General features: G+C 46.5%; 1 protein-coding gene across 2 annotated transcripts in view; it reads left to right on the top strand.

Annotated features, from left to right (window-relative positions):
- LOC8026768 (phosphoribosylformylglycinamidine synthase) overlaps positions 1–27,747 on the top strand; it is a 65,981-nt gene extending 38,234 nt beyond the window's left edge. For both annotated transcript variants that reach the window (XM_029970020.4, XM_040213344.3), the window contains exons 17-23: positions 4,316–4,471; positions 9,421–9,683; positions 11,626–11,827; positions 14,016–14,219; positions 15,987–16,130; positions 18,739–18,894; positions 27,020–27,747. In XM_029970020.4, the coding sequence (XP_029825880.3) occupies positions 4,316–4,471; positions 9,421–9,683; positions 11,626–11,827; positions 14,016–14,219; positions 15,987–16,130; positions 18,739–18,894; positions 27,020–27,336 (1,442 nt within the window). In that variant the 3' untranslated portion in view covers positions 27,337–27,747. The remainder of the gene's footprint in view (positions 1–4,315; positions 4,472–9,420; positions 9,684–11,625; positions 11,828–14,015; positions 14,220–15,986; positions 16,131–18,738; positions 18,895–27,019) is intronic.
- Positions 27,748–27,987: the final 240 nt, after the last annotated feature.

Consider the following 27,987-nt stretch of genomic DNA (forward strand, 5'->3'; position numbering starts at 1 on the left):
GAGACCTGCTCCCTCAGCTGCCTCAGCCGAAAAATAGCCGTGTTGCGTCTTTAGCTTTATAGCTTCTTCGTGGCGCCCTCTCTCGGCACAACTATTGCACACGAAAATATATTGCGCAAGGTTAGTTCTGCAGGAGGCTGTGGTGGCCGCGAGGCGCACGTTTCATCCCTCGTGTCGTGTGCCATGCTTTACGTTCACGTGGTTGCGCTCGTCTGTGTCTGCTGGTGCTTGAGCTTGATGGAGCCACGACAGGAATCGTCAGGAACTCAACAACCACGGCGGAGTACACAACCTCCTGCCAGCACAAGAAGTCCCGTATGGACCCATTTCCGAAAAGTTTGCCAGGGTGAAGCTGTCTGCAACCTTTGCGAAAGCTCACTGCGAACCCCATCAGGCACGACCACTACTCTCGTGAACCATTTGAAACGGCACGCCAATCAGTATGCGGAGTTTCAAGCAGCTGCTAAAGTCAAGCCTGCTAATCAGCCAAGCATTGCTGATGTGTTGAGAAAAACGGCACTGCCGCAAGCGAAACGGGAGGCTTTGGACCTGAAGATTGCCAAGATGGTTGCGCTCGACCTGCAACCGTACACGATTGTGCAAGACCGGGGATTCCGGGATTTATTGAAGGAGGCAGTCCCAGGTTACCTGCCACCATCGAGAACAACGCTGTCGCGCACGTTAGTGCCGAAGTTGTACGACGACACTAGAAAGAAGGTTCGACTTGAACTACAGAATGCGTTCGAGAGTGGCATGGAGTCTCTCTCCTTCACCTCTGACATGTGGACGTCCAGAGCGAACGAAAGCTACATCAGCCTGACCTGCCACTTCCTGGACTCGCAGTTCAAGCTCACTCGCTACAACTTGAGCACCTGTCACTTCCCAGGCAAGCACACATCAGCTAGAATTGCCTCAATTCTTGATAAGCTCGTCACAGACTGGGACATTCCCAAGGACGTTTGCCCTTTTTACGTGGTGACTGACAACGCTCGCAACATCAGAGCAGCCACTCATGCACTTCCTTGGTGTGAAAGAACTTGTTTTGCTCATACCTTACAACTAGTCATCAGCGACGCGAAAGAGATGACTCCAGGACTTTCTGTACTTTGTAAAAAAGCAAGAGGCATTGTTGGGCACTATAAACATAGCCCAAAAGCTCAGGAAAGGCTCAACTGCTACCAAAAGAAAATAGGCAGATCCCCCCTGCATGTTGTTCAGGATATTGAAACAAGGTGGAATAGTGAATGTGCAATGCTGTCCAGGCTTTTAGAGTTAAGAGAAGCAGTAACCGTTGACCTTGCATCTGAAGCGGGGTCAATTGAAGGCTTTACCGGAACAGAATGGAAGGAAATGAGTGATTACGTTGCTACTCTGAAGCCACTAGAAGAAGCAACGACCAGTGCTGGAGCTGACAGCTACCCAACCTTGTCAGCCCAAATACCCATCTTGTATTGCATCCTTGCATGCCTGAACAGCTCCATCAGCCAGCAGACCATAACTTCCTCGTTCTCATCTAACCTGGCCAAGTGCCTCAAGACAAGATTTCCTGACTACAAATTTGACCAAGTAGCCAGCTTGGCAATGCTCCTAGACCCAAGGTTCAAGGCAGTGGTCTACGAAGAGGACAGGTCGATGGGGAACTGGTTGAAGAACCTGGGAGTTGAGGAAGCGCAAAAAATCCCTGAGACACAAAGAAGCGCAGGGGTGCCCTCAGAGACAGCGGCCCCTGAAGTTCCGTCCAGGTCAGCGCTGTGGCAAAACTTCGACAGCCTCATTAAACAAAAGCAGCATTCAATGACACAAGCTGAAGAAGAGGTTGCAAGCTACTTGCATGAAGACGTCCTGGCTCGGGAAGAGGATCCTTGCAAGTGGTGGTGTGAGAAGGGTGCCACAAGATACCCCCTGTTGGCTCGACTTGCAAGAAGGTACCTAGCCATACCAGCCACAAGTGTGTCTAGCGAGCGCCTGTTTTCAGTGTCTGGGGGAATTGTGACCAGCAGAAGAGCATCACTGCTCCCAGAACATGTGGAACAACTTACATTTCTTCATGACAACATTATGTAACTTCATACTCTGAATCGTGTTTTACTAGTATTACTTTATCTGTCTTTTTATCAGTCACATGTGTGACATTTTTTTTATTGCCATAATAAAGTTAACCTTTTTGTAATTACGTTTGCTGAAAAAGAATTCCCAGTTCGTTTTTGATAGAGTATCCTTGGTTGATTCACATCAAATAAAAAATATTCGTATTCGAAAATATTCGATTCGATTCGATTCGTACCCTTTACTATTCGATTCGATTCGCTTCGAAATATTTTGATATTCGCACACCTCTAATTTATAGAAAAAAAGTAATTGAATTCAATTGAATCGAGGTGTATTTTTCCACTAAAAAGGGTAGAAGGCGAGCTAGAGAATAAAGCTGCTGTTGCAGCTTTTTCTCTATCTCTAGGCTGTCTGAAATACCCAGGCTCGATCTAAGATGGGCCTTAAAAATCACCGCCTGCCCGTGGCAATCTAAACTCTTCGTCACAGGTGCATTTTACAGGCTGGTTTTATCCCATAAACTTACAAAGCATACATAGCTCTCTTTCTATAAAAAATGGGGCCAAAAATCTTGCCAGGGTCAACGACGGATGGCAACGCAGACGACCAAGTCAAGTGGCGGGGCACGTGTGGTTCTTTTATTGATAGATGGCGCTCCTATCCTTATCTTGACTGCTTGCCATGACCATGGTCTATTAAAATTAATGTGATACTTTTGTAATGTAGTTTTGGTTTAAAAATAAACGTGGACAATGATAGCAAAACCTTTAGAAACATGCAAGAATAAAAGAAAACATGGTTGCATAATGATGGCACCAATGGCGCTCTTGCTGCTGACGGATTTCGTCTGCGTGTCATCTGCTTTCTTTCGCTGGTCAGCTACACCTTCCGACACGGCTCCCGACTTGAAGTACTTCCCAGCACTGCTTAAAATGCTATTTTTAAGCACAAGAAAAAATTGCTAGAAGTTTTTTAAAATTGTATTTTAATGTAAATGCTAAGATTGAACAATATCATATATGTACATACCATTATTTGAGGAAAAAAAACCTTTTGTGCTCGAATTTTTAAGAAGTTTGTCGCAAAGTAGAAAGTTTAATTGTGAAGGTAGTTTTGCTGTATCATAGTAGAGGCCCTTTGTGAACGGTTAAATTGAAAATTCACAGATGGTAAAACGCAGTAAAAAAAGCCTAATGGAAACTTGTAAGTCAAATTGAAAGCTCTTATTTTTCAGCCTTTCTGAATTATATGATTGGGTTTTTTAAAAAACTATTTGACAACTTTTAGCAGGTGTATAGTTCTAGCTAATTATGCCTGCTACGATGCTGGGAAAAGTGACTTCGCTCTCAAAACTTGAAACGAAAATCTCCTGGCTCCAATCAAAATGATGGCCAACGTTTTGCAAAGGGCGGGTTGTGTTGGTTGGTGAGATAGGAGGATCAACATGAATAAGAGAATTTTTTCCCTGACTAAGCAAAGTTCCTTGAAATCATCAACTGCCATTTCAACCCTCGTAAGATTTTTTTTTACCATATTTTTTGGTGTATCAAGGCCCATTCACACTCTTGCAACCTCTTACAGCGAGAAGACACAACGGCACCACCTATTGGGTAGCAGTGTAAACTTGGCGGTCCGGCATATTTTCTATTTCTCTCGTGCATTACCCTTTCTTTCTTGGCTCGAAACACTTTTGTCAACGTTATGAACGCGCCTTTCTTATAGGTATTACGCACATTTGACCTCGGAAATACTGCAAAACCTTCGCTCTTGTGAAATGCAGTTCCAGGGTCACTGCGTAGATGGCACCAGCGTGCCAGTGTGTTCTCTCGTCCTAAGAAATTTTAAGAGGTTTTAACAAGTCTTGTCTCTCTCGATCATACTCGGTTGCAAGAGTGTGAACAAGCTATAATTTGTGCTTTTATTTTTTAAATTTACGTTGGTGCTTTATATACAACGATGCAGCATATGCATTTTTTTATGTAAATATAAACCTTTATGTATGAATGCAGGAATTACAGTTTTTGTTGATTTTGTTATCCAGAATATTGAAACTGACCCTTGCCTGCATATCATGTATCGCGATCACAATACACATACTCGGGCACATCAACGCAGTTTCGCCATGCCGACCGTACAAAGGTGGACCGTATGTACCAACGTTTTGATGAAAACAGCTGTTTATAGGGGGGGTGCAACTTATAGACTGGAAAATATGGTACTTTGTCCCCAGAAGAAAGTTTGTTCTCAAACGTGTTGGCACTTCCAGGTGTGTTGCTGCACATTGACATCACCCCCGACAAGAGGAGACTGGGAGGCACGGCCTTGGCACAGTGCTTCAAGCAGCTTGGCGATGAAGTGCCAGATTTGGATGACCCCAGGAGGCTCCGCACTGCCTTCAACACCACCCAAGAACTGCTTTGCGGTGAGTGGCGTTTTCGGAATACTAACCTTGGGGTGGTCGTATAGTCTACCGAGTGAATGCAGAAACGGTGAAAGAAATATGGAAGGCATATAAAAGACGCAAGGTAAATAGGAGGGAAGATATACATAAAACGTCTTATTGTATCATTATACACGGAACAAAAACTGTGCATGTACCAAATATTACATTTGGAACCTTAATGGAAGATGCTAATTCAAGCAGCAAATTGTCGTGTGTATGCTTATACAGCCGGAAGTTAGTCTGCTTTAATGGGCGTGTGGTGTCTCAGCTGTAAATGAGCAATTTAGCCAGTGCGGTACAACCGCTAACCTGAGGTCTTTATTGTGCACCACACAGTAGTGATACATGACCGCACGCCGGTACGATGCTCATCCTGATCGAAACGGGCAGGGGTGGGGATTGAACCCAGGATGCTGGGTTCTGCAGCGCGAGTTTTCGCTCCACGTGCTCCGAGCTGGTGTGCGCTAGACCACTTGGCCACCGATCCCTCTACATGCTAATTCGATTTTAAAGCTTGTATCACCTATTTGACTTGCTTTCAAAAACTTGGGAAAACAAGTACTACTAGGCTGTTACTAATTGAGGCCTCTTACAAGCAAATGCACTGATGTGTCATGTAGATTTCAGAAAGGAAAAGAAAAAGTGCTATACAGTATAGACCACTTACAACGTAACCGCTTATAGTGCAGGACCGGGTATAACGCGGCTTTTTTAAACCACCGGTTCGCCTCCCATAGAACTCCATGTAATTACATACCGCTTAAAATGCAGGCGCGCGAAGGGAAATACCGGTCATAGTGCGGTTTTCGGAACAGCCCGGCGACTGCGCCGACTGACCGATGCTGAGAGCATGCTTCCCTGTGCGACACTAGATAACGGCGCAATCCGCAAGCGGCACTCGCGGGGCAAGGAGGTTGCTGCCATAGCGATGGAGGGACGCACGCATGTGTCGTTCACGTGGGTGCGTCCCTGCGCTGCGTTGGAAACGTTAGAAACAACCGCAACGACAGACCAATCGCAGATCGAGGAGAAGTGTTCGCGCACGTTGCATGCCGGTCGCGGGCCGGCCGGCTGGCCGGCTGCTTCTATTTGCAAACATGGCATTGGTTTTGATCATCGATGTAGACGGCATGGTAGAAGCTCATCGTTCCGCGTAAAAGCGCTATCCTTGACTGTGAATTCTCGTTGTGTGTCGCTATGATAACCCAGCACGTACTAGAAGGGAAGATCCACCTACTCGTGCGGCGATGTTGTGGCGGCACTCTCAAGACGGCAGAAACGCCCGTGTCGTCGTGTTTGTTTACTTCGACTACAGTGGTGCTTTCTAAGCATTTGTGTTTTCGAACATCGCCCGGATTTCTTATTTGGAGCATTTCATGCCAGTGCTCAAGTTAAAGGTATTACTGGCGCGTACCGTATAAAAGATGCGAATTTTCACGCGTTTTCATCGCCGGAGAGAAGTGATTAGGGTTAGCAATCCTGAACGCTCGCAACGTCCGTCCGCAACCCGCAACACCGTTAAAAGGCTGCGCTAGGCAAAAGTCGCTCATTTCTTTCAAAATGTGTGACATACTTGAGAGAGATGTTTACTAGTCTGGTGAAATAAAGACTTTCCTCAAACTAAGCTTTATTTCTCATCTAACATAAAATAAATTCTTTTACAAAGGCAAGTTGTCTGATGGCACGCATTTTGGCCTGAAAAATTGATGTTTTGGTTATAGCGCGGTACCGCTTATAGTGCGGATTTTCGCGACTCCCGCGAAATATGTTATATGCGGTCTACACTGTACAGGGTGTTCAACGGTAAACAAAAACAAGTGTGATCAAACTTCTGGGAGGGAAGGAGTTATAGAGTATATGTTGCATCTGGTTGGCCATTGTTTCTGCTCGTTTTCGAGGATCCGCAGTGAATAGTGCATACTTTTAAAGTCTCATCACCGAGGGCCGACTGCGGTACCTCCAGAAATTTACTTATGCTGAATCAACACACCTTCCTGATCCCTTGAATAAAAAATGAAAGACGTTTACAAGCCTCTGTAATGCCGAATTAGAGAATCGAGCTGTAAATGTTTTCCGCTAGATTGAGCGGGGAAATTTAGCGGAAAAATTTCCTCCTCCTCCTCCCTTGTGATTTCACTCGTGATCCTCGTGACGTCACGTGTGACGTCATTATGGGAAACGTCCCATAATGCGACGCACGGTTACGGCGACACAAGTCAAGCCGGAAATCAGGCAAATAAGAGCTGCGCTCTAAAAGAATGAGCACTTGTTCCTCAAATAAATTACAAACCTGCTGAAGGCATGGTGGGCGCGTCTTCACGACCATGTATTCGATTTGCCTTGTCCATATACCTGAGAACTACTAAATGCCACAAGTCCTCAAACACGTTCAACTACTTCGTGAAGGGCAAGTCATCGGCGATGGGCAGCTGCCTCCCTCAGGTGCCGAAGATATGCATTGAGCTTCATCGCACAGGTCGCCGAGTCGGATCAGCAGACAATCACCCGAAAGGTTTTTAGTAGTGATGGGCCAAACTTTTGCCGACTCTAAAGTTCGGCGCCGAATCTTCGGATTCGGCAAAGCCGAACTTTTGCCAAACTTTTCTAAAGATTCGACAAAAATACATTGTTACCAGACTCGTTGCTATTTCGTTTTTTTCTGGCGAAAAAAAAGTTTTATATTTGATTTTTTCTTAACTTAAATGCAACATGTACTGTCGAGGCCGGTTATAACGAAGTCGGTTATAAGGAAATAGCGGTTACAGCGAAGCGGTCACGATTCCCCATTCCTTTTTGCACTTGGTTATAATTGAAGTCGGTTATAAAGAAATAGCGGATATAACGAAGTGATTTCCGATTCCCGTTGACTTCGTTATAACCGGTCTCGACAGTAATGCATATTGACATAGTTATTACTAAATAAGGTGATATTCTACAAGATAATTGTATCGGTGTCCTTTTTGTGTGTTTACTGGCAATTTTAGTGACTCCTTGCAGAAGTGGCGTGACAACGAGGTTGGGTAGAAGCGAGCGTGGTGCAGTCACGAATCACGCTACGAGAGTTTCGGTTTTGAGGCATCATCAGCACAAGCCTGCATGTGTGTGTACATTGCTAAAATGAAGGCAATAACGCTGCATTCTTGCTTTCTCTATGAGTCACTGTTTTGTGCGCGAAAACAAATGCAGCGGTTGCTGAGCCTTCACCAGAAGAGAGAATATAATAATATTGTAAATATGCATGTTCTTGGATTTGAGTCACTTGACGTCAGCTTTGCATGAAAGTGTGCGTCCCATATTCGCAACATCTCGTTTTCAACCTTTGAAATGCCTGTTTCTGGTGTTAGGACTCACACAAACGTTTCGGAAGATAGGGAGAGTGAATGTCGGATGTGCAATGTCAAGCATTATACTAGTTCTGTGTTTAGTTTTCTTTGGAGATACATGAAAATCGCGAAATAACACTAACTGAAAAAGCAATATTATTTTGTTTTGAAACACACTACTACTGAGCCGAAAACAGAATTGTTATAATTACGAGGAGTGGTTTAAAGTAATTGTCGGCCGATGTCTCAATGTTTCATAATGCATCGCATCATTTGTCACTTGCGCAGTGGACTGCGTAAATTACCGGTCCATCTTCTATTCTTGAGGCAGAAAATATTGAAGAGAACCACACTCGCTCACAAGCGCACAGTTACCATGTTCCCTACCCCACACCGCGCCATAACCGCTGGTGGTACTGCACTGCACGATGGTAACCGCACGACTGCACCACTCTGACTGCATGGCATCCATTTGCAATCCAAGGCTCCGTCGCGTCAGTCGCGTTCTCGCGCGTGCGCAGACATTTGCCGAATTTTTGCCGAATCTTTGCCGAACTTTCCTACAAAAGTTCGGCATTTGCCGAACCTTGCCAAATATGAAGTTTGGCAGATTTGGTCCATCACTAGTTTTTAGTATGCTTCTGTCAGTGCAACGCGATTCTCTAGAATGTACAATTTTCTAATGCTTGACTCGCATGCTTTGGTATTCAAAGTTACTTTCCCAGAGCTCTGTGTCACCTTGCATTTCTATGTGCTGTAATGAACCGGTTGGCACCTGTCATTGTTTGGAGATGGTCGATCAAGATGCCGCCTCTCGTTTCTCATGTTGCGCCATCTGTCAGCAGCACATCAAAATAGGCGAGTACCGTTGCCGCCTTCCTGCGATGACCCAAGCCTGGCGGCTCAGCGCTGTCGGCGGCGTCCCTCGTCTCGAGAAACTTCACTTGCGACGTTTTGTTCATGCCCATGCGCGTCGGCGGCCTAAAAGCATGACACTGGGGCATTTCTAGAGCATAGTTCTCGCACAATTGCTCGCTAGGAAACCAAGAGTTGTCGCACACCCACCCAAACACGAGTTAAACATGGGAGATATGGCAACTGGAAGTAACGCAAACTCCCTGTACGGTCTCGGACAAGATTAGAACAGCAGGGAGGTCCTTCAGTTTCTTCACTACCAGTGCGAGCTACCTGCCTTCGATGACGCTTCGGCATCTTGCAAGTGTCGCGTGCACCGAAAGCTGGAGTATGAAGGAAGCAGCGAGCATGTACTGGAGGTCAGGCATTGGAAAGAAATGACCTGCCATTCTTATCCTGTCAGTGTCTATGCGGAGCACAAGTTCATCTATTTCTTTTGGAGGGGTTGTGGTGATGTCAGAACGCCGAGCCCTAGCTGATTGGCTCTGATTGAAGAATGGTGGCTAAATCTCAAGACGTCTTGCTTTGAGGTCTACCCACTATCCTTCCATCATGGCCAATCGGAGCTCGGCGTTGACATCACTGCAATACCTACGCGAGAAGCAAATGACCTGCTCTCTGCATAGTATTACCTCGCAAAAACATTACGCACGAAGCAAACTATATGGCCTGCATATTGTCCTTTCGCAGAGGGGCTACTGATGTCCGGGCACGACGTCAGCGATGGCGGTCTTGTGACTTGCCTCCTGGAAATGGCCTTTGCCGGCAACTGTGGCCTGGAAGTGGACGTGCCCTCCAAGGGCGACGCCATTGCTGCCCTCTTCCACGAAGAGGTCGGCTGGGTGCTCGAGGTCGAGCCGCGAAACCAGGCCCGTGTCGAGGAGGCCTTCGAGCGCGCCGGAGTTCACTGCGTCGCCTTGGGACACAGCGTTGGATTCGGGCCAAAGGCACAGGTGAGGGACGTGTGTCTGCTTCGTGTTCTCCCCTGTGCTGCTGTATGGTTTGACAGTAAAGAAATAGATGGGGTAATCTATTTTAGCGTGCCAAAAATGACCAAAAAAAATCTGAACTTCACGAAAAGAAATCTAGTTGCACCGCTTCATTTCTGTTGACTCCAAGCATAGACTGCACTGAATCATTCGAAAAGCTGCTTCTTTATCTTTGGGAACCACATTCGTTTTCTATCGGTACGGGGGCAACTTCTAAGTATTCGGGTCACAAGTATGTTAAACAAAGGTTGGGAAATCCTACACCCCATTTTCTGTATTCTTCAATGTAAGCACCGACAAACACTGTTTTTTGTTTTTTTTGAGACATAAAAAAATATTGTCGAAAAACACAAAATCTGTGGCCGGAAAAAAAAAACTAAAAACGCCCCCAAATTAAAAGGACATAGGGTAGGCTGTATCGATGGTGCAGCTGCAGTGGGCTATGTGAAACGTCTCGTGCATGCTGTAGAGGGTGTATAGGTACTAGGGTCCAAAATGATGTAACCAAATGCAGAACTTACATTTATTCATGCATTACAAAGCTTATATGCTTATCTTGTGTTACAGCTGGTGGGGGGTCTTACGCTCTAATCGTGCAGTCGTGCTCGCTCCCTATGGAGACGGACACGTTCCGCAGTGATCAAAGGGAGTGTTCGAGGATGGCATCTCTCTCTCTTGCTGCCCGAGTCTCTTCGCGCCATTTCTGGACCTCACGTGTCGAACGTGGGGCTGCCATACCAGAGCAACCGTCAAATTTCTGAAACAAATCACACACACTCATAAGCCTCGAAACTCCCGACGAGCACCGGTTTCGAGTTCGATGAATTACACCTACTACGACAAAGCGAGCTCTCTCAAATACGACCACGCCCACTTGGATTGGCAAACGTAGTAATACTAATAATGATTGGGTTGTGGGGATATTTATACAGCGTGTAGTTGGTCTGCCATTAAAGTTGCGACGAGTCACACACTGTAGATGAGCAATTTAGCCAGTGCAGTACAACCGCTAGCCTGGGGTCTTTAACGTGCACCACGCAGTAGTGATACACGACCGCACGCCGGTACGATGCTCATTCAGATCGAAACGGGCAGGGGTGGGGCTCGAACCCAGGATTCCTGGGTTCTGCAGCGTGAGCTTTCGCTCCACGCGCGTCGAGCTGGGTGTGCGCTTCAGCCCACTCGGCCACCGATCCCCCCGCAAACGTAGTACCATTGAGCTATGTCTCTGTGAACGCTGTGCGCGAGGCTAAATTTAGGTTAGACTGTGTCGTGCGTGGCGCGACAACGGTGCCATTTGCGCACGCGACACATGAGCGATCGAGTAGTGGCTTTTTTCCTCTACACAACGATACCAGATAGGCGCGCAGGTAGTACGGTTGCAAAGATAAAATCAATATTAGTGTTAAATGCTTTCATTGCTTGCGGCTTAGTGAGCGAAATGAAAGACGTTTTACGTCAAGAATAAACCTAGAAAATATGCAGCGCTGCTGTCACTGGCAGGATGTAAGAACAGCAGGGAGGAGTATCAGTTCGACATAGTAACCCTGGAGCTAGGGGACAAAAAGGGACGGACAGACACGAAACTTTTTCGGAGTTTCGTGTCTGTCTGGCTCTTTTTGTCCCCTAGCTCCAGGGTTACTATGTCTATCCTTAACCAGCTCGCCTGCCTGCTTGCTTTAACCTAGTATCAGTCCTTCTATTTTTGGCATGAGCTTATCTTTGATAACGCTTCGTCGTCTCATGTGCCTCAGCGTGCACACATAGCCAAAGCTTGTGAAAAAAGGAGTACATATGCTGGAGGTCGGGCATTAGAAAAGACACGTGCACGCTCTGCCATTCTGACTTTGTCAGTGACTACAGTTGCTGCAAGCGATGGTACCACAACGCCTTCTCTGCCCCGCAGGTGTCCGTGAGTGTGGCCGGCGAGCCCGTGATATCCGGGAAAGTGTGCGACCTGCGTGATGTCTGGGAAGAGACGAGCTACCAGCTTGAGCTGCGTCAGTGCGACCCGGAGTGTGCTGCCGAGGAGCGCCAGGGACTCCTCAAGCGCACTGCACCCCCGTACAAGCTCACCTTTAGTCTCGACATCCCCAGGCGTAACCCTGGTAAGCAATTAATGAATGCACCGGCTGGCGTAGTATACGAAAATTGGTCCATTTTCATCTAGATAACAGAACTGGTTCCAGCTGGATCCAGCTGGAAATGGGACAATCCAGCTGGATCATGGAACTAGTCCTAACTGGAAGTGAGACAGTCCAGCTGGGTGATGGAACTGGTCCCAGCTGGAAGTAAGACAATCCAGCTGGAAATGAGACAATCCAGCTGGATTGTGGAAATGGTCCCTGCTGGAAATGGGACAATCCAGCTGGATCATGGAACTGGTCCCTGCTGGAAATGAGACGATCCAGCTGGATCGTGAAACTGGTTCTAGCTAGAATATGGAACTGGTCCCGGTTGAACCCAGCTGGAGAGCAGACAATCCAGCTGAATCATAAAAGTGACTGCAACAGGAAATGAGATAATCCAGCTGGATCATAAAACTGGTTCCAGCTGGGTCTAGCTGGATTTCGGAACTGGTTCCAGCTGAATCCAGCTGGGGATGAGAAAATCCAGCTGTATCATAAGCCGGGGTCCCAGCTGAGGACGAGACAATCCATGATAATGTAGTGATTGCGCAGGCGAGCTGGTGGATGTTAACCATTTTGTTCTTAGCCCGAGACTGAGGCAGGAAAAGAGGAAAGTTTCGAAGTAGAAGAAAAATGAACAGTCGAAGACACGTAGAGACGTGTCTTCGACTGTTCATTTTTCTTCTACTTCGAAACTTTCCTCTTTTCCTGCCTCAGTCTCGGGCTAAGAACAAAATGGGAGACAATCCAGCTGGATCCAGCTAAAACAAGCTCCATCATTGAGCTGGAAATAGACTTATCTTTAAATGGTTATGAAGTCGAAATGTTTGCCAACATGGTCGAACGTTGGCAACTCAACAGAACATTGTCTACACTCCTTTTCACCGAACAGTGGACACTGTGAGCCGTCCAAGGATATCCAACACTGAACGTATTGTCACGAATGATGAGGTGACGAAACAAAGAATAGATTAGGAAACTGAAACGTTTAATGAGGCGAACTTGTGCCCAAAACAAAAAGGAAACGGAGGACAACAACAGAGCGTCGCGGGCGTCGAAGTCGGAGTAACAGCAGGATCGAACGCTGGGGCGAGACTGACTTTGCTCGCCATGCGGAGTCCCTATGTACCCGCTTGGGTTTCTGGAACATTCGGCATAGAACGTTCGGCGCACAGAACATTCAGAACTCGATCAGGCGAGAATGTTCTTGAAATTACAAGAATGCCATGTTGAAAGAATAAATAAAAAAACATTTTAAAGGGAAAAAAAAATTTTTTTTTAACAGCCCATTTGGGACATGCATGTCACAAAACAAATCTTCCGCAAAAAACAAATTTTTTCTAGCCATATTTACGCCACAGGACTGTTATACTGTTATGCGTCACTCTGTGACATATAGCAGCCACTACGTGACGTATAATACCAACTTCGCGCGATTTAAAATGGACAAAATAGCTGCAAACTAAAATCAGTCTCATGCAATAAATATTGCTGTAAAAAATTTTGTTTTTGGTGGAAAAAGTAAGCAGCCCATGGCAGCACCGCAAAGACCATCACCGCGAAGATTGCTGCTAGGCCTAACACACATATCATAATCACCATCACTAGACACGGCACCGCGGGCCTCCTTGGTACGGGCTGTTGCCTTTCTGCGGTGCCGCGGCTCTCCTGAGCAAATAAAACTTATTATTATTATTATTGTCCCAATTAGGCTGTTCAAAAATACACTTTTCTTTCTTTGCAGTTACCCTTTAATGACTGGAATCGAACCTAGACCTTCCACGTGACAGTCAAGTGTGGTAGCCATTCGGCCACGCACGCGCTCGCTCGGCGACGCGCACGGCAGTATTACAGTCCTGTCTTGCTAATATGGACCCACCGTTCCCCCCCAAAGACGGTCCATGAGAGCGAGACAAAAATGAACGTATTTCCCCAGTTGGTCCTCGAAAATGTTGTCTATATAGCAGGGTATTTATATTAAGTGTCCACACTGGTGAGACATGACTGTATGTGATCACGAGCCCCACTAATCACCGTCACGTGACACTTACACAGCATTGGCTTTGATAACTCATGGCGTCCTCTGCGGTCCATCTTATAGTGAAATGGAGCATACAAGAGTGCATGATGGCAAATACTGGAACCATGTGTGCCTGTCTTCCCACAGAGCCTCAACTTCGTGTAGCAGTACTGCGTGAGGAAGGAGTCAACAGCGACCGAGAGATGGCGGCATCCTTCTTCAATGCGGGCTTCGAGGCCTGGGATGTGACCATGAGCGATCTCCTGCGGGGCTCCGTGACCTTGGATCAGTTCCGTGGGCTCGTCTTTCCAGGTGGATTCAGCTACGCCGATGTCCTCGGCTCGGCCAGGGGTAAGGGACTCCATGCCTTGCTGTCATATATGGATTGTTTTCAATGTGCGAATGCAAACAATGTAATCATAATAATCTTGTTATAAAAAAAAAAAAAGGTGCAATAAGTTGGTCTTCAAATGGCTCTACATCCTCAATTTTTACTCGGATTTTGGTCTTGGTGGTTGAATAAATTTCCAAGCAAGTTTCTCTTTTGCTTGGAGCTTCTTATATGCAGCCACACCCTTTATTACTTCACAATGACATTCATGACTACTTTATGATCAGTGTGATACACACTGATCAGTGAAATGTATTTAACCACACCCTTTATTACTTCACAACGACATTCATGACTTCTGTATGATCAGTGTGATACACACTGAGATTTTCAGTTCTCACGTTGGAGATATTCTTTGCTAAGGTTAAATCGATGCATGATCCTTGAATGGTGGCTGGTTGAGTTGCATTGGTGAAGCACATGTTATATATGAAAGCGTGGTGACGTCACGACGTGATTTCTATGCTGTTGGGTACTTTTCCACTCGGAGTAACTTACGCAACCGTAATCTTTACCGGGAAACACATGCTGGGAGAAGGCACGTGCTTCGCATTGTTCGCAGGCGCCGTTATTGTCTATTATGCGGTTTGCACTTCACACGAGGGCTTCGAATGACGTCAACCCCTTTTGAAGCAGCTGCAAACCTAATCTTTACCGGAACGCGTGGGAGGGTGTTCCTATTGTTCACACGCACCTTATCATCCATCATGTGGTTTCGATGCTTGTTTTGTGGTTTTCTTTATTGAAACGGATACTGAGCTTTATGCTGTATGCCTGATTTCAAAGGAGATATGCTGTCCTGCCTACAGTTGTTTTGCCGGGAGTATTTTTTTGCTTACGCCTAGAACACAAAAATTTCCTTGGCTGGTAGGGGTATACAGCTTCGCTGTGAAATCTTTATTATGAAGCTAACATTTACTGGCGTGTGTTGATCGGAATTTCGTTGATTTGCTTTAGGCATGTGTTGTGTTCACCAGGTTCGGTTTCACTTCTTCTTTCTCTGTGCTCTCAAGCATCATCATTTGTGTTTTTTTGGTTTTTTTTATTGTCTTCTTCCACGCCATGTCGTCTATTAAAAAGAGTCGACCTTGGAGCTCCGATTCAATGTGGTAATTTTTTAACCATGTTACCCGAACTAGGGACTCAAAAGTATCACTAAAGGCTCTGTTAAACTTCGACGTTGAGCGCAGCGTAGCGCAGAATGCGCACATTTCATTGGCTGGCGAGCAGGAATTCGATTTCTGCGACCAATCAGTATTCGTGCGCGCTGCGCTACGCTACGTTTGCTGCGTTCGATGTCAAAGTATAACAGAGCCTTGACAGTCAGGAATGTATACACCAACGCGTTGCCCTGATGTCACACTGCCCTGGTGGTGCCACTGTTGGCTCAGAGGTGCAGACGCTTCATATCGTGTGAATCTGGTTTCCACATACGTGCTGCACCCATGCCTGCTGTGGACAAAAGCCGACTTGTTTGTAAACAGCATGTTTGTCTATATGTGCATTCTAAAAAGACCTTAAAAATAATAATTGCTTTAAGGGCCGACGACCAGACTTGAGATTCTGCAAGGCAGAAGATCCTCCTCACCATGGGGGAGGAGGAAACAGGCAACAGTGGACAGGGTCGAAGGAGGGAGAGGAGGAGGAGGGGGAAAAGTGGAAAGTGCAAACTGGTTGTTAATCTTTAAGGCGAAAAAAAAAAAAAAATGTGTACCATTTTTTTGTAGGTTGGGCTGCCAGTCTGCTGTTCCACGAGAAGTTGGCCGCCCAGCTGGCCGCCTTCAAGGACCGGCCGGACACCTTCAGCTTCGGCATTTGCAATGGTTGCCAGCTCATGGCCCTGCTGGGATGGGTGGCTCCCTACACCACAGGCAAGCTCTGCTACAGCTCTTTGTTGGGCTCTTGCAACAGAATTCAAAGAGACCCTTTTAGAGATTTTGAAGTGACGCATAGATTATGTGTGGCCGCCATTAGTTGGTCCTGCACTGTGAGCACGCATTGGATGCAAGCGCTTCTTCAGCGTTCGGAGCGCGCTCTGATCGAAACGCGTTCCTCACGAGTGCTGCATGAGTGCTCGGTGCGAACTGGGAACCAATCACAGGCTTGACGCAGGTAGCTGCGAGCCAAACTAATGGCGGTTGCACATAATTTATGCATAATTTCACAATTTTGGAAAGGTTTTACTGCACAGAAATTTACCGGCGACCTAAGAGCCTGCAACAGGAAGTCTTGCCGAGTGCGCACACCGACCTATGTTGCTTAAATGCCCCTGGCTTCGAGCTTCTCTCTACCTGTGTCCATGGTCACTGACGGAATGAGTGCATTAAGGCGTGTTTTTCGGATGCCTCCCCACACACTACATGCCTTCCACCATGCTCTGGCACGTCGTGTGTATGCTGAGGTGCATGAAATGCCGGGACGCGGTCGAAGGTTGAAGCTCGCACCGAAGCTCCACCTTTCCGTTCTTACCTTGTCAGTGGCTATAGCGATTAGAAGATTATAACTTTATTGAAGCTAGAGCAACTTATTTAAATGTCTGACATCGTATGACATTGAGTTCCTCGGTAACGAAATGGACTTTAAGGTGGACTTCTTGCTAAGCAACGGCATGTTGCTGGAGTATCGACAGACATAAAACAGACTGGAATTTGTCAGTGTACTTCCGATAATTCTTGAGTAAGAATAGTGGTGTGTCAACTTGCACAAATAAAAAGCTACTCACAAAAAGCTACATACTCCAGTAAAGCTACAATGCAATTAAGTCGGAGACCTTCTTTGTTATGTTCACTGTACGTATATGTTTGAGAAATGTAGATCCCCCTTTCCACTATACTCCCGATCGAAGGACTACTAGTGTATAAAACAAAATTCTTTTAGCAACATAGTTTTCGTGAATTCAGTGGCATCGGAACAGAGGGGACACGAAAGAGGGGTCGCAGTAGACTTCTTCCCAAACACGAAGCGCCTCACCGCGGTGAAGCCTACGCAGTGCTTGCAGGGAACTAGTTGGCCATGGAATTTCGGTTTCGATCGTTGGGCATGTGTGACGGTGTGGCTGTGTGCTGTGTGGAGTCATTGGCGTCGTCGCGTAGAACTGCAATCCGCGTGAGGGTGGCATTCTTTATATTTTATTTTAATTACTTGCCGATCGCGTCTGTATTAGTGTCACTAGAGTTTTAGTAGATCGTGTTTTCAGGCAACGCTATGTGTAGGAGCTTGCGCTGTCGCGGGAGCTCGCGCTGCTTTTTCGAAGCATGCCCTGAAGCACGCACCCAGAGCGATAGCGGGCCTCTGAAAACAATCTACTAAAACTCACTATTTTAATATGGTATAAGTGCAAAAGCTACGAGCGCGAGTGGATAGAATTGACAGGGGACCCAGCTGCTCGAGCACTCGTGCAGCCGAGCCGCCGTTCAACTCGAGGAGCTTGCACTCGTAGCCTTTGCGCTTATTCACGTTAAGATGACACAAAGTATATATTCCCAATGCATAATAGGAAGTTTTAGTAGATTGTGTTTCCAGGCAACACTATCTGTAGCAGGAGCTCACGCTGCCACTTCGAAGCATGCTCTGAAGCGGGTGCCCAGAGCGATAAAGGGACTCTGAAAACAATCTGAAACTCGCTATTAAGTGCTTGCACTACGAGGTTCAAATAGAGGTTTGCAATGCAACAGGAAACCCAATCGTGTGCACGCCATCCTTTCAATCACGGCTGTTTGCACACTGCTTGGGAGATCAAAAGTGGCCACTACAGTGTCAACCCAAGTTTTACAGAAAATCTCCACTGCAGCTTGCAAGATAATTTCGTCAGAGGGAAACATTTTGGCACAAGTGTGCATTGTTGCCATGTACATGTACAAACGCTAAAAGCGTTGATCCTCAGGTGAAATGAAGATTTCGATCGGTTCTGGGACAGACTTTGTTCTTTTAATTTAGTATCGAAACCACTGAAACACTGTAGCCCCGTTAGTCAGATCGTTTACACAGCTCAGCTTGGTATTGAGTACTTAAGGTGGTGCTTACTGCATCAGGATATTATATAATCGGCAAGTTGTGCACGGTTTGCTGTCAGCCCCGCACGCGTCGATGCGTTGACCCAAACCAAAACCATACGGTCCGCCACTTTGCCCGCTCCTGGCCAACTGGTTCCCAACATGCAACGCTCGTGCGGTGTTGCCAGTGTTGTAGGCAGCGAACTGGTTCCCAACATGCAATGCTCGTGCGGTGTTGCCAGTGTTGTAGGCAGCGATTTTTGTAAGAAGTCTATTGCCCCCACCATCGACATTTCAGGGAAACAATTCAGAAAAGGGGGAGAGGAATACCCCTCTTTTCTCACGCCCCTCCCCTTATCTTCCAAACGCTTCTGACACCACTGCATGCATTCCACGGCCAAAAGCTCGCGTCAGCGATTCGTCGTTGGCTGTTTAGTTCATTTGCTCTGCTTTTGAGTTGGGCTCTCCTGCACTTTTGTCCCTGCAGAGTCAGGGTCAGTCGAACCGGGAACGCAGCTTCTCCACAACCGGTCCGGGCGCTTCGAGTGCCGCTTCACAACGGTCCGCATCGAGCCCGGACCTGCCATCATGCTGGCCGGCATGGAGGACTCGGTGCTGGGAGTCTGGGTTGCCCACGGAGAAGGTGGGGAACTTCTTTCAGTTATACCTTGTACGAGGTGCTCACGAGTGCCATTCAATTGTAAAAGGTATAGATTATAGAAGCATAAAAAAGCCAGTGAAGGGAGTGTCACGGTCTAGAACAAGCTCTTCTTTTCTTAAATCGTTTGACCGAGTTAAATGTCAATATCTTGGAGCGCAACCATGAAAATTGTTTGTTTAATGTTTGTTGGGAGGGCTGTACTGAATAATGAAAATCTGGATTGATTAATTGCTTTACTTTTTCCCCTAACACCAATGCATTTGATATTTGTGCGTTGTGTGTTTATGTGATTATTAAAGCATGGAATGCTTTTTAACTGTCCTCAACCCCCAAATATTGACCGTCCATTCATGCATTCCCCGCTAGATTTAGCAAGAAAATTGATATTACTTGACCTATACACAAATTCAGTTTCCTCGCTAAATTTAGCGGGAAAATTGATGTCGCATAACTTGACGTCACGGGACCTACAAATTTAAGTTCGCCGCTTAAATTTAGCAGAAAAAAGTCTGAAGACACCGAAGCACTTCTTATGAGTTGTGAATGCGAAAACATGAATGTCCGACGGTGTGGTTGCTAGAGGTTGCGCCATGTTCGTCAACGTTGAGACGAGCAGAAGCACCGCCGACAATGTGGATAATGAAGGCGACGGCATGTTGGTCAGCGGCGAGACAAGCAGAAGCCTCCAAGCGCGCCAACGTGTCCGTTTTAACCGGCGCGGGGCCAGTAGTGGCATGGAGTTGCTGGAGTTAGTGTTATCGGCGCGCTGGCGGCACAGACACATGGCGCAATCTGGCGGCAGTTGTTGAAACTGACGCGCGCAGCGGCCAATAGGAGCCTTGTCGCCATGCGCTAGCCAATGGGACCTTTGGGATCAGGGAAACTAGGTGCCATCTTCGCACTTCAAGCTGATGAAGTCGGCTCACTGTATGGGATAGTTAATGCTTTCGCATTAAAATTGATGTTACGTGAACTATGCAGCAATTGAGTCCCTGCTAAGTTTGATGGGAAAACTGATATCCCATGGCCTGACGTCGCAGAACGTGCAGACAAATTCAGGTTCCTTGCTAATTCAGTCTCCCCGCCAAGTTTTTTCGGGAAAATTTATGTCACTTGACGTGACGTCATGTGACCTATGCACAGATTCTGTTTAAAATAAAATAAACAAATTTAGAAAGATCCCTTCTTAAAGGGCAACTCCGCTTCATTTCTGGTTTTGAAAAAACAATGCAGTCCTTTTCAGTATCGCCTAGGAAGACCACACGTCAAATATCACGGCGCAGTTCTGTCTAAATGTTTCTTCCTGAAATCTTCCGCTCAATCCCGCTCAATGTCAACTCCGCTCAATCCCGAAATCTTCGGAATTGAGCGGAGTTTCCCTTTAAATACTGCATTCCGTGCATTGTAGCACTTTGAAAATAAAGGTCGCTGCCAATTTTTTTCAAATTATTGCGTATATTCATGTTGCTTTCTTCTGCCATGGGGGGAGTGAAGGCTTGTTGAGCAACATCCAACTTGCTTTTTTCTCTGCCTCCCCTCTTCAAAAAGTAAGAAAATGAAACATTTTAATTTGGAGTGTAATGGGACTTTTCACAAAGGTGTCTTTACCTGGAACGCTTTTCCAGAAATGATAAAGTTTTATCTTTATGCACCAGGAGGAAAATGGAAACCGACCACCTGTGGTTGTTTTCATTTCCGTCACAGATGGCACCAAATAAAACAAAAGTTTGAAAGCATTTTTTTTTTTTTTTTTTTCAAAGTAAGCATTCAAATGCAGAGCCATCAAGTTCAAGCACATGTCTGTGGCTAATGGCTCCAGCCAGTTGGTTCGTTTCCGTTTGTCTTCTCTCAGGGCATTCGAGCCCTGAGGGAATAATAAATGAACTGAAAGGAAATGAAATGTGCACAGGAAACGACAAGATTATATTTTCGTGCATTTTTTTTCTTTTTTTAGGAAGTGACATTCTTTAAATTTTAGTATGATAAAGTATGATGGGCTGGAAAATTTAGAGCCACGGTGATGAGGTGGCACGTTAGCTGCAGAGCAGAGGAAAGCATGCAGGGATGCCTTCGGTTTTCCGGTGCATCGACTCAACGCACGCGATTCGAGGATTTACCAATATAAATTGTTATTGCGTGCATCCCGCCTCGATTCTGCGAAGCACTTTATTTTCGTGCATTCAACATTTTGCGAATTCGGCGAAGTATGGTTTTCGGGATTAATTCGCGGGCACGGAATTTTGTAAATCTGGGTGTTATGCCAATTATTTGGTGTACCATATGGGGAGGCATATTTGGGGGATCCAGTGGGAAGCTTATGGAACTTTAGCCCCCCCCCCCCCCCCCCCCCCAGAATCCAGCCGACCCTATACAGGGTGTTCCACGTGAATTCGAAGGTATAAGGTTGTTCATTGTTTGGAGAAAGTCAGGTTATTTTTGGATTTTGCCCAATTAACTAATTAAGATTAGTTCATTAACTTTTGAAATATTCAATATAGTGCAAAAGTTTTAATGACAAAGTTGTAGAGCATGCTCAGAAATGTCCCAATTCAGTGGTTTTTATCAAGAAACCTTAACACAATTCTTTTGTCTGGACTTAAAAAAAAAACATAAATTAAAAAAAAAAAGCTTGAGGTACACCTAAGCATTTCATATGAGTTGTGAATGCAAAACCATGCAAGCCGCTCGTCTGCTCCCTTTGTTGTCTGTTGCGTACTAGCGCCTGCGCGCTTCGGGATCTCGGAGGCCATGGCGCAGCGGCTAATGGGAGCCCTGTCGACGCGCGCGAGCCAATGGAACCGAAGGCGAATTGCTCCTATTGGGGTTCGCGAAAACTAGGAGCCGTTTTCGCGCTTCAAACTGATGACGTCAGCTCGCTCGCTCCATAAGGCAGCTAATGCTTTCGCGTAAAAAAAAAGTGAATCAGTCTACAGTGCTTTGTCAGCAGTGCACTATTCAGCATGCGGGCCTAGTTATTCGAGCCACGGCTGAGAGCGCTGCAATACAAGGCGTGCAAGCGCTAAGCCACGCGTTTTTTTCGTAATTGGCTGGCTTTTTTTCGAAGTCTAGAAAAAAATAACCGTGTGAGGTTTTCTTGATAAAAGCTATTGAATTGGATGTTTCTGAGGATGCTTTACAACTTTGCCATTTGAACTTTTGCTCTAAATTGAATATTTCAAAAGTTAATTAATTAATCTTAATTAATTAGTTAATGGGGCAAATTACAAAAAATAGCTTGACTTGCTCCAAACAATGAACAAACTTAATTGTTTGGTTTTATCTTCCTAAAATATACCAAAATAGTTTTAAAGCTTGGCTAATGTTACGTAGAACACCTTGTATATACACATTTTGACCCCGCGTCCCCCTCTCTGCACCCCAAGTCATAAACATCCCAGCCCCCCCCCCCCCGCCCCCCAAAAAATTCCTGGCTATGCCACTGGTGGGATCTGTCTTTTGCTATACTATTCGAGTCGCGAAATTGACGAAATGAAGTTCTTCACTAGAATTAAGTCATTTACAGCCAGGGTTCTCAAACTTTAGATATTCGAGGAACACCCATCTCTGTAGACTGATAACCAAGGAACATTTACCAGTCTTGGCACTGATGCAATAAAATTGTGCAGGAGCCTACAGACCTTGAAACTATATGCCCATATTAGGGATTGCTTTTGACGCACAGTAATACATCAATCAATGGCTCAGATGTTCCGAAATAGTGCCCGAGCTATAAGAACACTTTACTCGGGGGCAGGGACGATTCAGGAAATTTTGGAGCTTGGGTAACCCCTGAGGAACCCTGGGGAACCTGGAGAACCCTGGGGAACACACTGGGGAACTGTGGAAGCCCAGTTTGATGACAAATGGTTTGCGGTAGTATTTGAAACATGGTGAAAGTCTAGTAAAGTGTGAATAGTTGTTTTGCCCAAATATTTTCTAAACGATTTTTGAACAGTTTTTTATGGCCTTCCACCACTGCACCCTGTTTAAACAGAAACTCTGCTGAATTTGTGAAGGTTGTTCCCAATGAACAGTGATTTCAGAATAGTTGCATTGGGATGCCAAGTAAATGGCACATTTGACATAAAATTTGACTATAGACATGGCCAGCTGTACCTAATAGTTGGGAAGTATAGGAGGCAAATGAGGTGGGCACCATTGACCGAAAGTGCACTACTAGGTGTGTTCCAGGGCATCTTCACAAATTTGAATGCGTCCAACCAGAAGCAGTGAAAAATACCTGGCGGTGGTTGCGAGAAACAAAATGAAAAGGCTCGAGCTACACCTAGGCACTTCTTATAGGTTGTGAATGCGAAAGCATGCGTGCCGTTCTTCCGGTCTCGTGTTTCGTTAGCTGCGTATTTGCATCAGCCTTGCAGCGCTCTTCCAGCCCTCCTCGCAACTCTTACCTTGGACGCTTCGTGTTAGAGGCGTGCTCACGGTACGGACACGCAGTGCCATGGGGCAGCGGTCGTTGAAACTGACGCGTGCAGCGGCCAATGGCAGTCTCGTCGACGCGCGCCAGCCAATGGGATTGAAGGCGAAATCCATCAGCTTTGTTCCGCCTTTTGGGATAGGGGAACTAGGTGCCGTTGTCTAGGCTTTTCACGTGGTTTCAAAACTGGGAGCCGGTTTCACTTGGAGAAAGGATTTAGGCTGCAGTTTGGCACTCTTCAAACTGATGATGTTGGCTCGCTTCATGGACAGTTAATGCTTTTGCATTAATAAGTGCATCAGAGTAATACTCGTGGCGACCGAAAATATGGTGCTTAAGATGTTTCGATAAGTGTCATGCAAAATGATGGAAGACATAAAAAGATACAGAAGACTACAAAAGCGTGCGCGACTGGCAGAACAATTGACGTAATCTGTACGCCAGGCACCAAGGGCAGGGCATCTGCTGTTTGAGCGGTCAGACTCCGTTTGAGCAAAACAGAGTTTGAACGGCACGTACGTTTCTTACACTCTTTTGCATGATCATAGTCGAAACACCACGTACACGATACTACATTTAACTCTAAGCGCACTTATTAAAAGTGTTTCTCGCTAGCACCGCTAGGGCAGCATTTTGGCTTTTGGTTGGCCAAGCGAGCATGTCCAGCCCTCTACCTGCGTCTGCTGCTTGCCCTGGCTCTGTCCACTCCTTCCATTGACCAAACTCTCTCTATTCGCGACTCCAGCGACCTATAGGGGGCGCCACCACCAAACAAACATGGCGGCTGAGTCCAGGTCGCGTCGGCTCGGCCGGGCTGCCTGAACAAGTGGCGCATTAAATTTAACAGATGTTCTTTTGTTTACTGCCAAATTTTATAGGTATCTGAACTGAGATGGTTACGTGTAGCCGGTGCACATAAGCTTGCAAAGCATAGTTTTGTTTTCCCGTTGTTTTTTGCTCTTTTCATGTCAAACTTTCGTTTTGGAGATTTCGTTCGAAACCGAAACTATGGGCTCCGGAGAGACTGTAATAGACTTTAATCAGTTTTGATCATATAAGGAAAGCAGCGATGACCACAGAATTGTTCTACCGAGAGCAATTTTCAGCAAACTCGCATGCCTCGACCATGCGACTTATCTGTCCACGAAATCGAGCTTTTGTGCGGTCAACAACACAGGCTGCAGGAAAATTACGAAAATTGAGTGAGCGCTTCTTGAGCCAAGGAGCATTTTAACCCGCTGGCGCCCCACAACGCAGCTGATACTCTTATTTCAATTCTGGTTTTAGTAGCAATCGAGAATTCATTTTGACGAGCGGGTTATGTATTATATTACGAACTGCGTCCCACTAAAGCGATATTAGTATATTCTTCGGGTTGAAATATGAGCTTAGTTGACTAGCTATTAGATGAACTGCTGAATAATATTTGACAGACAGAGAGATACTACTTAAACTTAGCCAAATGGTTCTAGCCGGTAGCACGGAGACGAATGCGGACGAACTGAAGAGAGTCTTCATCGCAGATTCACGCAGAACCTCTCTGCATTGAACTTGACCTCGAATCCTGAAAGGAGAAAATGAGCATTTTCTGTGGCCGGTAAACCTGAGCAATGTAGACATATATTGCTGATGGCTTCGACGGGGGTATAATATAAATATTGGAGGCACGATAGATCATAATGCCGTGACTGCTTCTAACTTAGCGAGACGCGTCCTCCACCTTTTGAAAGCAGACAATTTCCCTCATTAATCATATGCAGCGAGCAGGTTTTTCTGAATCAAGTAATTGCGAAATCAGCCCAACTCCTTCCGTGTGGTTCAGAGGCTTTTTCGGCGAAAAGCAGCCAAGATGAATAGCCAACGCACCGACCGGCGTGGGTGGTACAAACTTGAGGCTAATCAAACACAACCAAACTCAAGAAAAGCAGCTGTCGAACCTTCCCATTCACTTGACTGCAACGTTGGTGTTCCCTCCAGTGAAACACCTCGTCTGTCGTCCTCAGTCCACTGTTCTACATCCTTATAAAGAAACCACTCATCAGTCACCAAGTAGTCGTTACTTTGAATGTGATTCGAGACAGACAGGAAATCTAAACGGTTTTCCGTGAATCCTCCCCATCCAGAAAATCGAAAGCACGCGACCGTCTGTTGCGGAGTAAACGGGCTTTCAAACACGCGATGGAAGGAAACAATCTACTGAGGCTTCACCACACTAATGAACACTCATGCAAACTTTCGGACCCTCGTCAAATTACATTGTTCGCCACCGCGCCGACAGCACGTGCCCGCGAAAGCCACCAGAGACGCGGAGGGGCGCGGAGCGACCTGGACCGGCTGGTTCCCGGTTTTCCCGCTTGGTGGCGTCCGTTTTGCTGGAGTCGCGAATATACGGCTCTAGCTTCTGCAGGTGTTGCTTCTCCGCAGTGCATGCATGCTCGGCAAGAAGTGCGCTCAATGGGAATAACCCGCCTCAATCAACACTTCGAAAAATACAAACATTGCAGCTCATCTCTAAGCAAACATTGAATAGTGCATCATTCAAAACTGAATATTTGCACGACGCTATTGAGGTCATATCTTTAACAAAGAATGCGAGAAATAAGGCAACAAGAAAAGAAATTTCGCATTGTCACGAAATGTTTGGTCCATGGCGAAAGCTTTCCAAGATTCATTCAATGTCTGAAAAAGCCGGTGACAATGGGTAACGCCGATATCTCGAAGCACCCGAATTATTTTTAGAGTGCCGCATTCCACGGCATCCACTTCAACTGGAGAATCAAACTTCCTGATTGGCCAATGCCGGCTATCTCGAAACCAGAAAAAAGAAAGCCAACTGTTTACGTGGATGTTCTGAACAGCTGATAAATTATGACCGGTCGAAAGGTGATAGGCATGTTGGTTTTTGCTAGAGCTTCATATATTGACTAGCCCGTAATCTAGCCTTAAAAGCAGTGTGCTGGTCTATTTGCCCGCTGGCTAGCAGGCTCCGTGCCACCTCCCCCCCGACTTGGTTACACAAGGCCACCATTTCGAAACCAGCGACTGCTGCGCCGCTGTTCTCAAATGAGGGTGGGGAGTTTCGGTACTCTAGGAACATCTGGTGGCTCCAACCGATTCTATGCGACATTGTCGATGAAGAGACGCCGAACTGACAAAATGGGTTTTTATTAGGTGCTTGGACGGAACACGTTTGTCGTAAACACGAAATAAAAGCATGTCCCGTTACTCGTAAATGAGTCTCGCAACTTAAATGCGTTCAAAAAATATATTTTTGTGTAGATAACGTTTTCTGCAACACATGCTTTCTATCCAGGCACTAAAAAAAAAAAAATTTTTTTGTTTAGTATTTTTGTACATAGATTATCTACAGTGGCTCTCACTAGGCCCAACACTTAGAGTTTCTCGATAAGATCCACGCTTCTTACAAATACAGACGCCGAGCATTATTGCGCGAACGGGCAAAATACGAGCCCTGCACGAGGCCTCGCTGCCATTCGCTTCCGAAGGCCGTTTGTTTCGTTGCCGTGCCCCCATTTGCTTCCGAAGGCTGCACGAGGAACGGGGCTTGTGCTTTTGTGCATTCGATGCTGCTCGTAAGACGAGCACAGACTCATCGAGAGGCTTTGCCAGCGCTTGTATCCGGCTGAAATCTTCAATGCGTTTCGATCGCAGGTCGCTTCGAGTTCCGCCATGACACCCTTCTGGACGAGATGGAGTCGCAGCGGCTCGTGGGCATGCGCTATGTCAACGACGCGGGTGCCCCCACGACCGAGTATCCCCTCAACCCCAACGGTAGCCCGCGGGGAGTCGCGGCCCTGTGCTCGCGCGATGGCCGCCACCTGGCTGTCATGCCGCACCCTGAGCGCTGCTCTCTCCCCTGGCAGTGGGCCTACGTGCCGCAAGAATGGAAGCGGACGAAATTCGCCGTTTCGCCATGGGCCAAGATGTACGACAACGCGTACGCGTGGTGCACCGGGGTGGCTCAGTGAGTGCCCTTGCCGTACTCCGTTCACTCCAGAGCCGACTGTACGATGAAAGCTGTGTGCTCGCCGGACTGATCGAGTGCCTTCCTCTCGTCACCTAGACCCGCCCTGTGAGCTTTGGTGGGGGTGGGAGCACGATCACGTGGTGAAAGAGAAGTATGACTGGTGTGACAGGCACGAAGCTCCCATCGCACTGTCGGGTTGGAGTTGAACGGAGTATGGTCTCGACAGGTCGCCCTTGCCGCGTCTAGTACGTATGGTATTGCGTGCCGGTGGCTGCGTAGTCCCGGCCGAATAACCCAAGACCACATGCGTTTGCACACTTAGCGGAGGAAACTACTACGGTGACAAAAATGGTTGAAAAATGTTGAAATTAACTCAAACGACTTTTGTTAATAAATAATTGCTCTTGCATAACCTTGTTTTGATACAGAATGTGTTTATGGCTTGCTTCGAGCCACTTCCCGACACACTCTTGCAACAAACGAGCGTAGCACAAGCGCTGCATCATCTTTCGGCTGGGACCCGCGAATCGAACAGGAGTCCCAGCCAAAGCCCTACGCGACATTCATCACTTATAGCTAGGTGATGTGGAAAAGGAAGAAGTAAACTCTAAAGCATGCTTGCATGCCTGGGTGGTATAACGTTGCAAAGTGT

Source organism: Ixodes scapularis, unplaced genomic scaffold, assembly GCF_016920785.2.
Source record: "Ixodes scapularis isolate PalLabHiFi unplaced genomic scaffold, ASM1692078v2 PGA_scaffold13__105_contigs__length_92229423, whole genome shotgun sequence".
Classification (NCBI taxonomy): Eukaryota; Metazoa; Arthropoda; class Arachnida; order Ixodida; family Ixodidae; genus Ixodes; species Ixodes scapularis.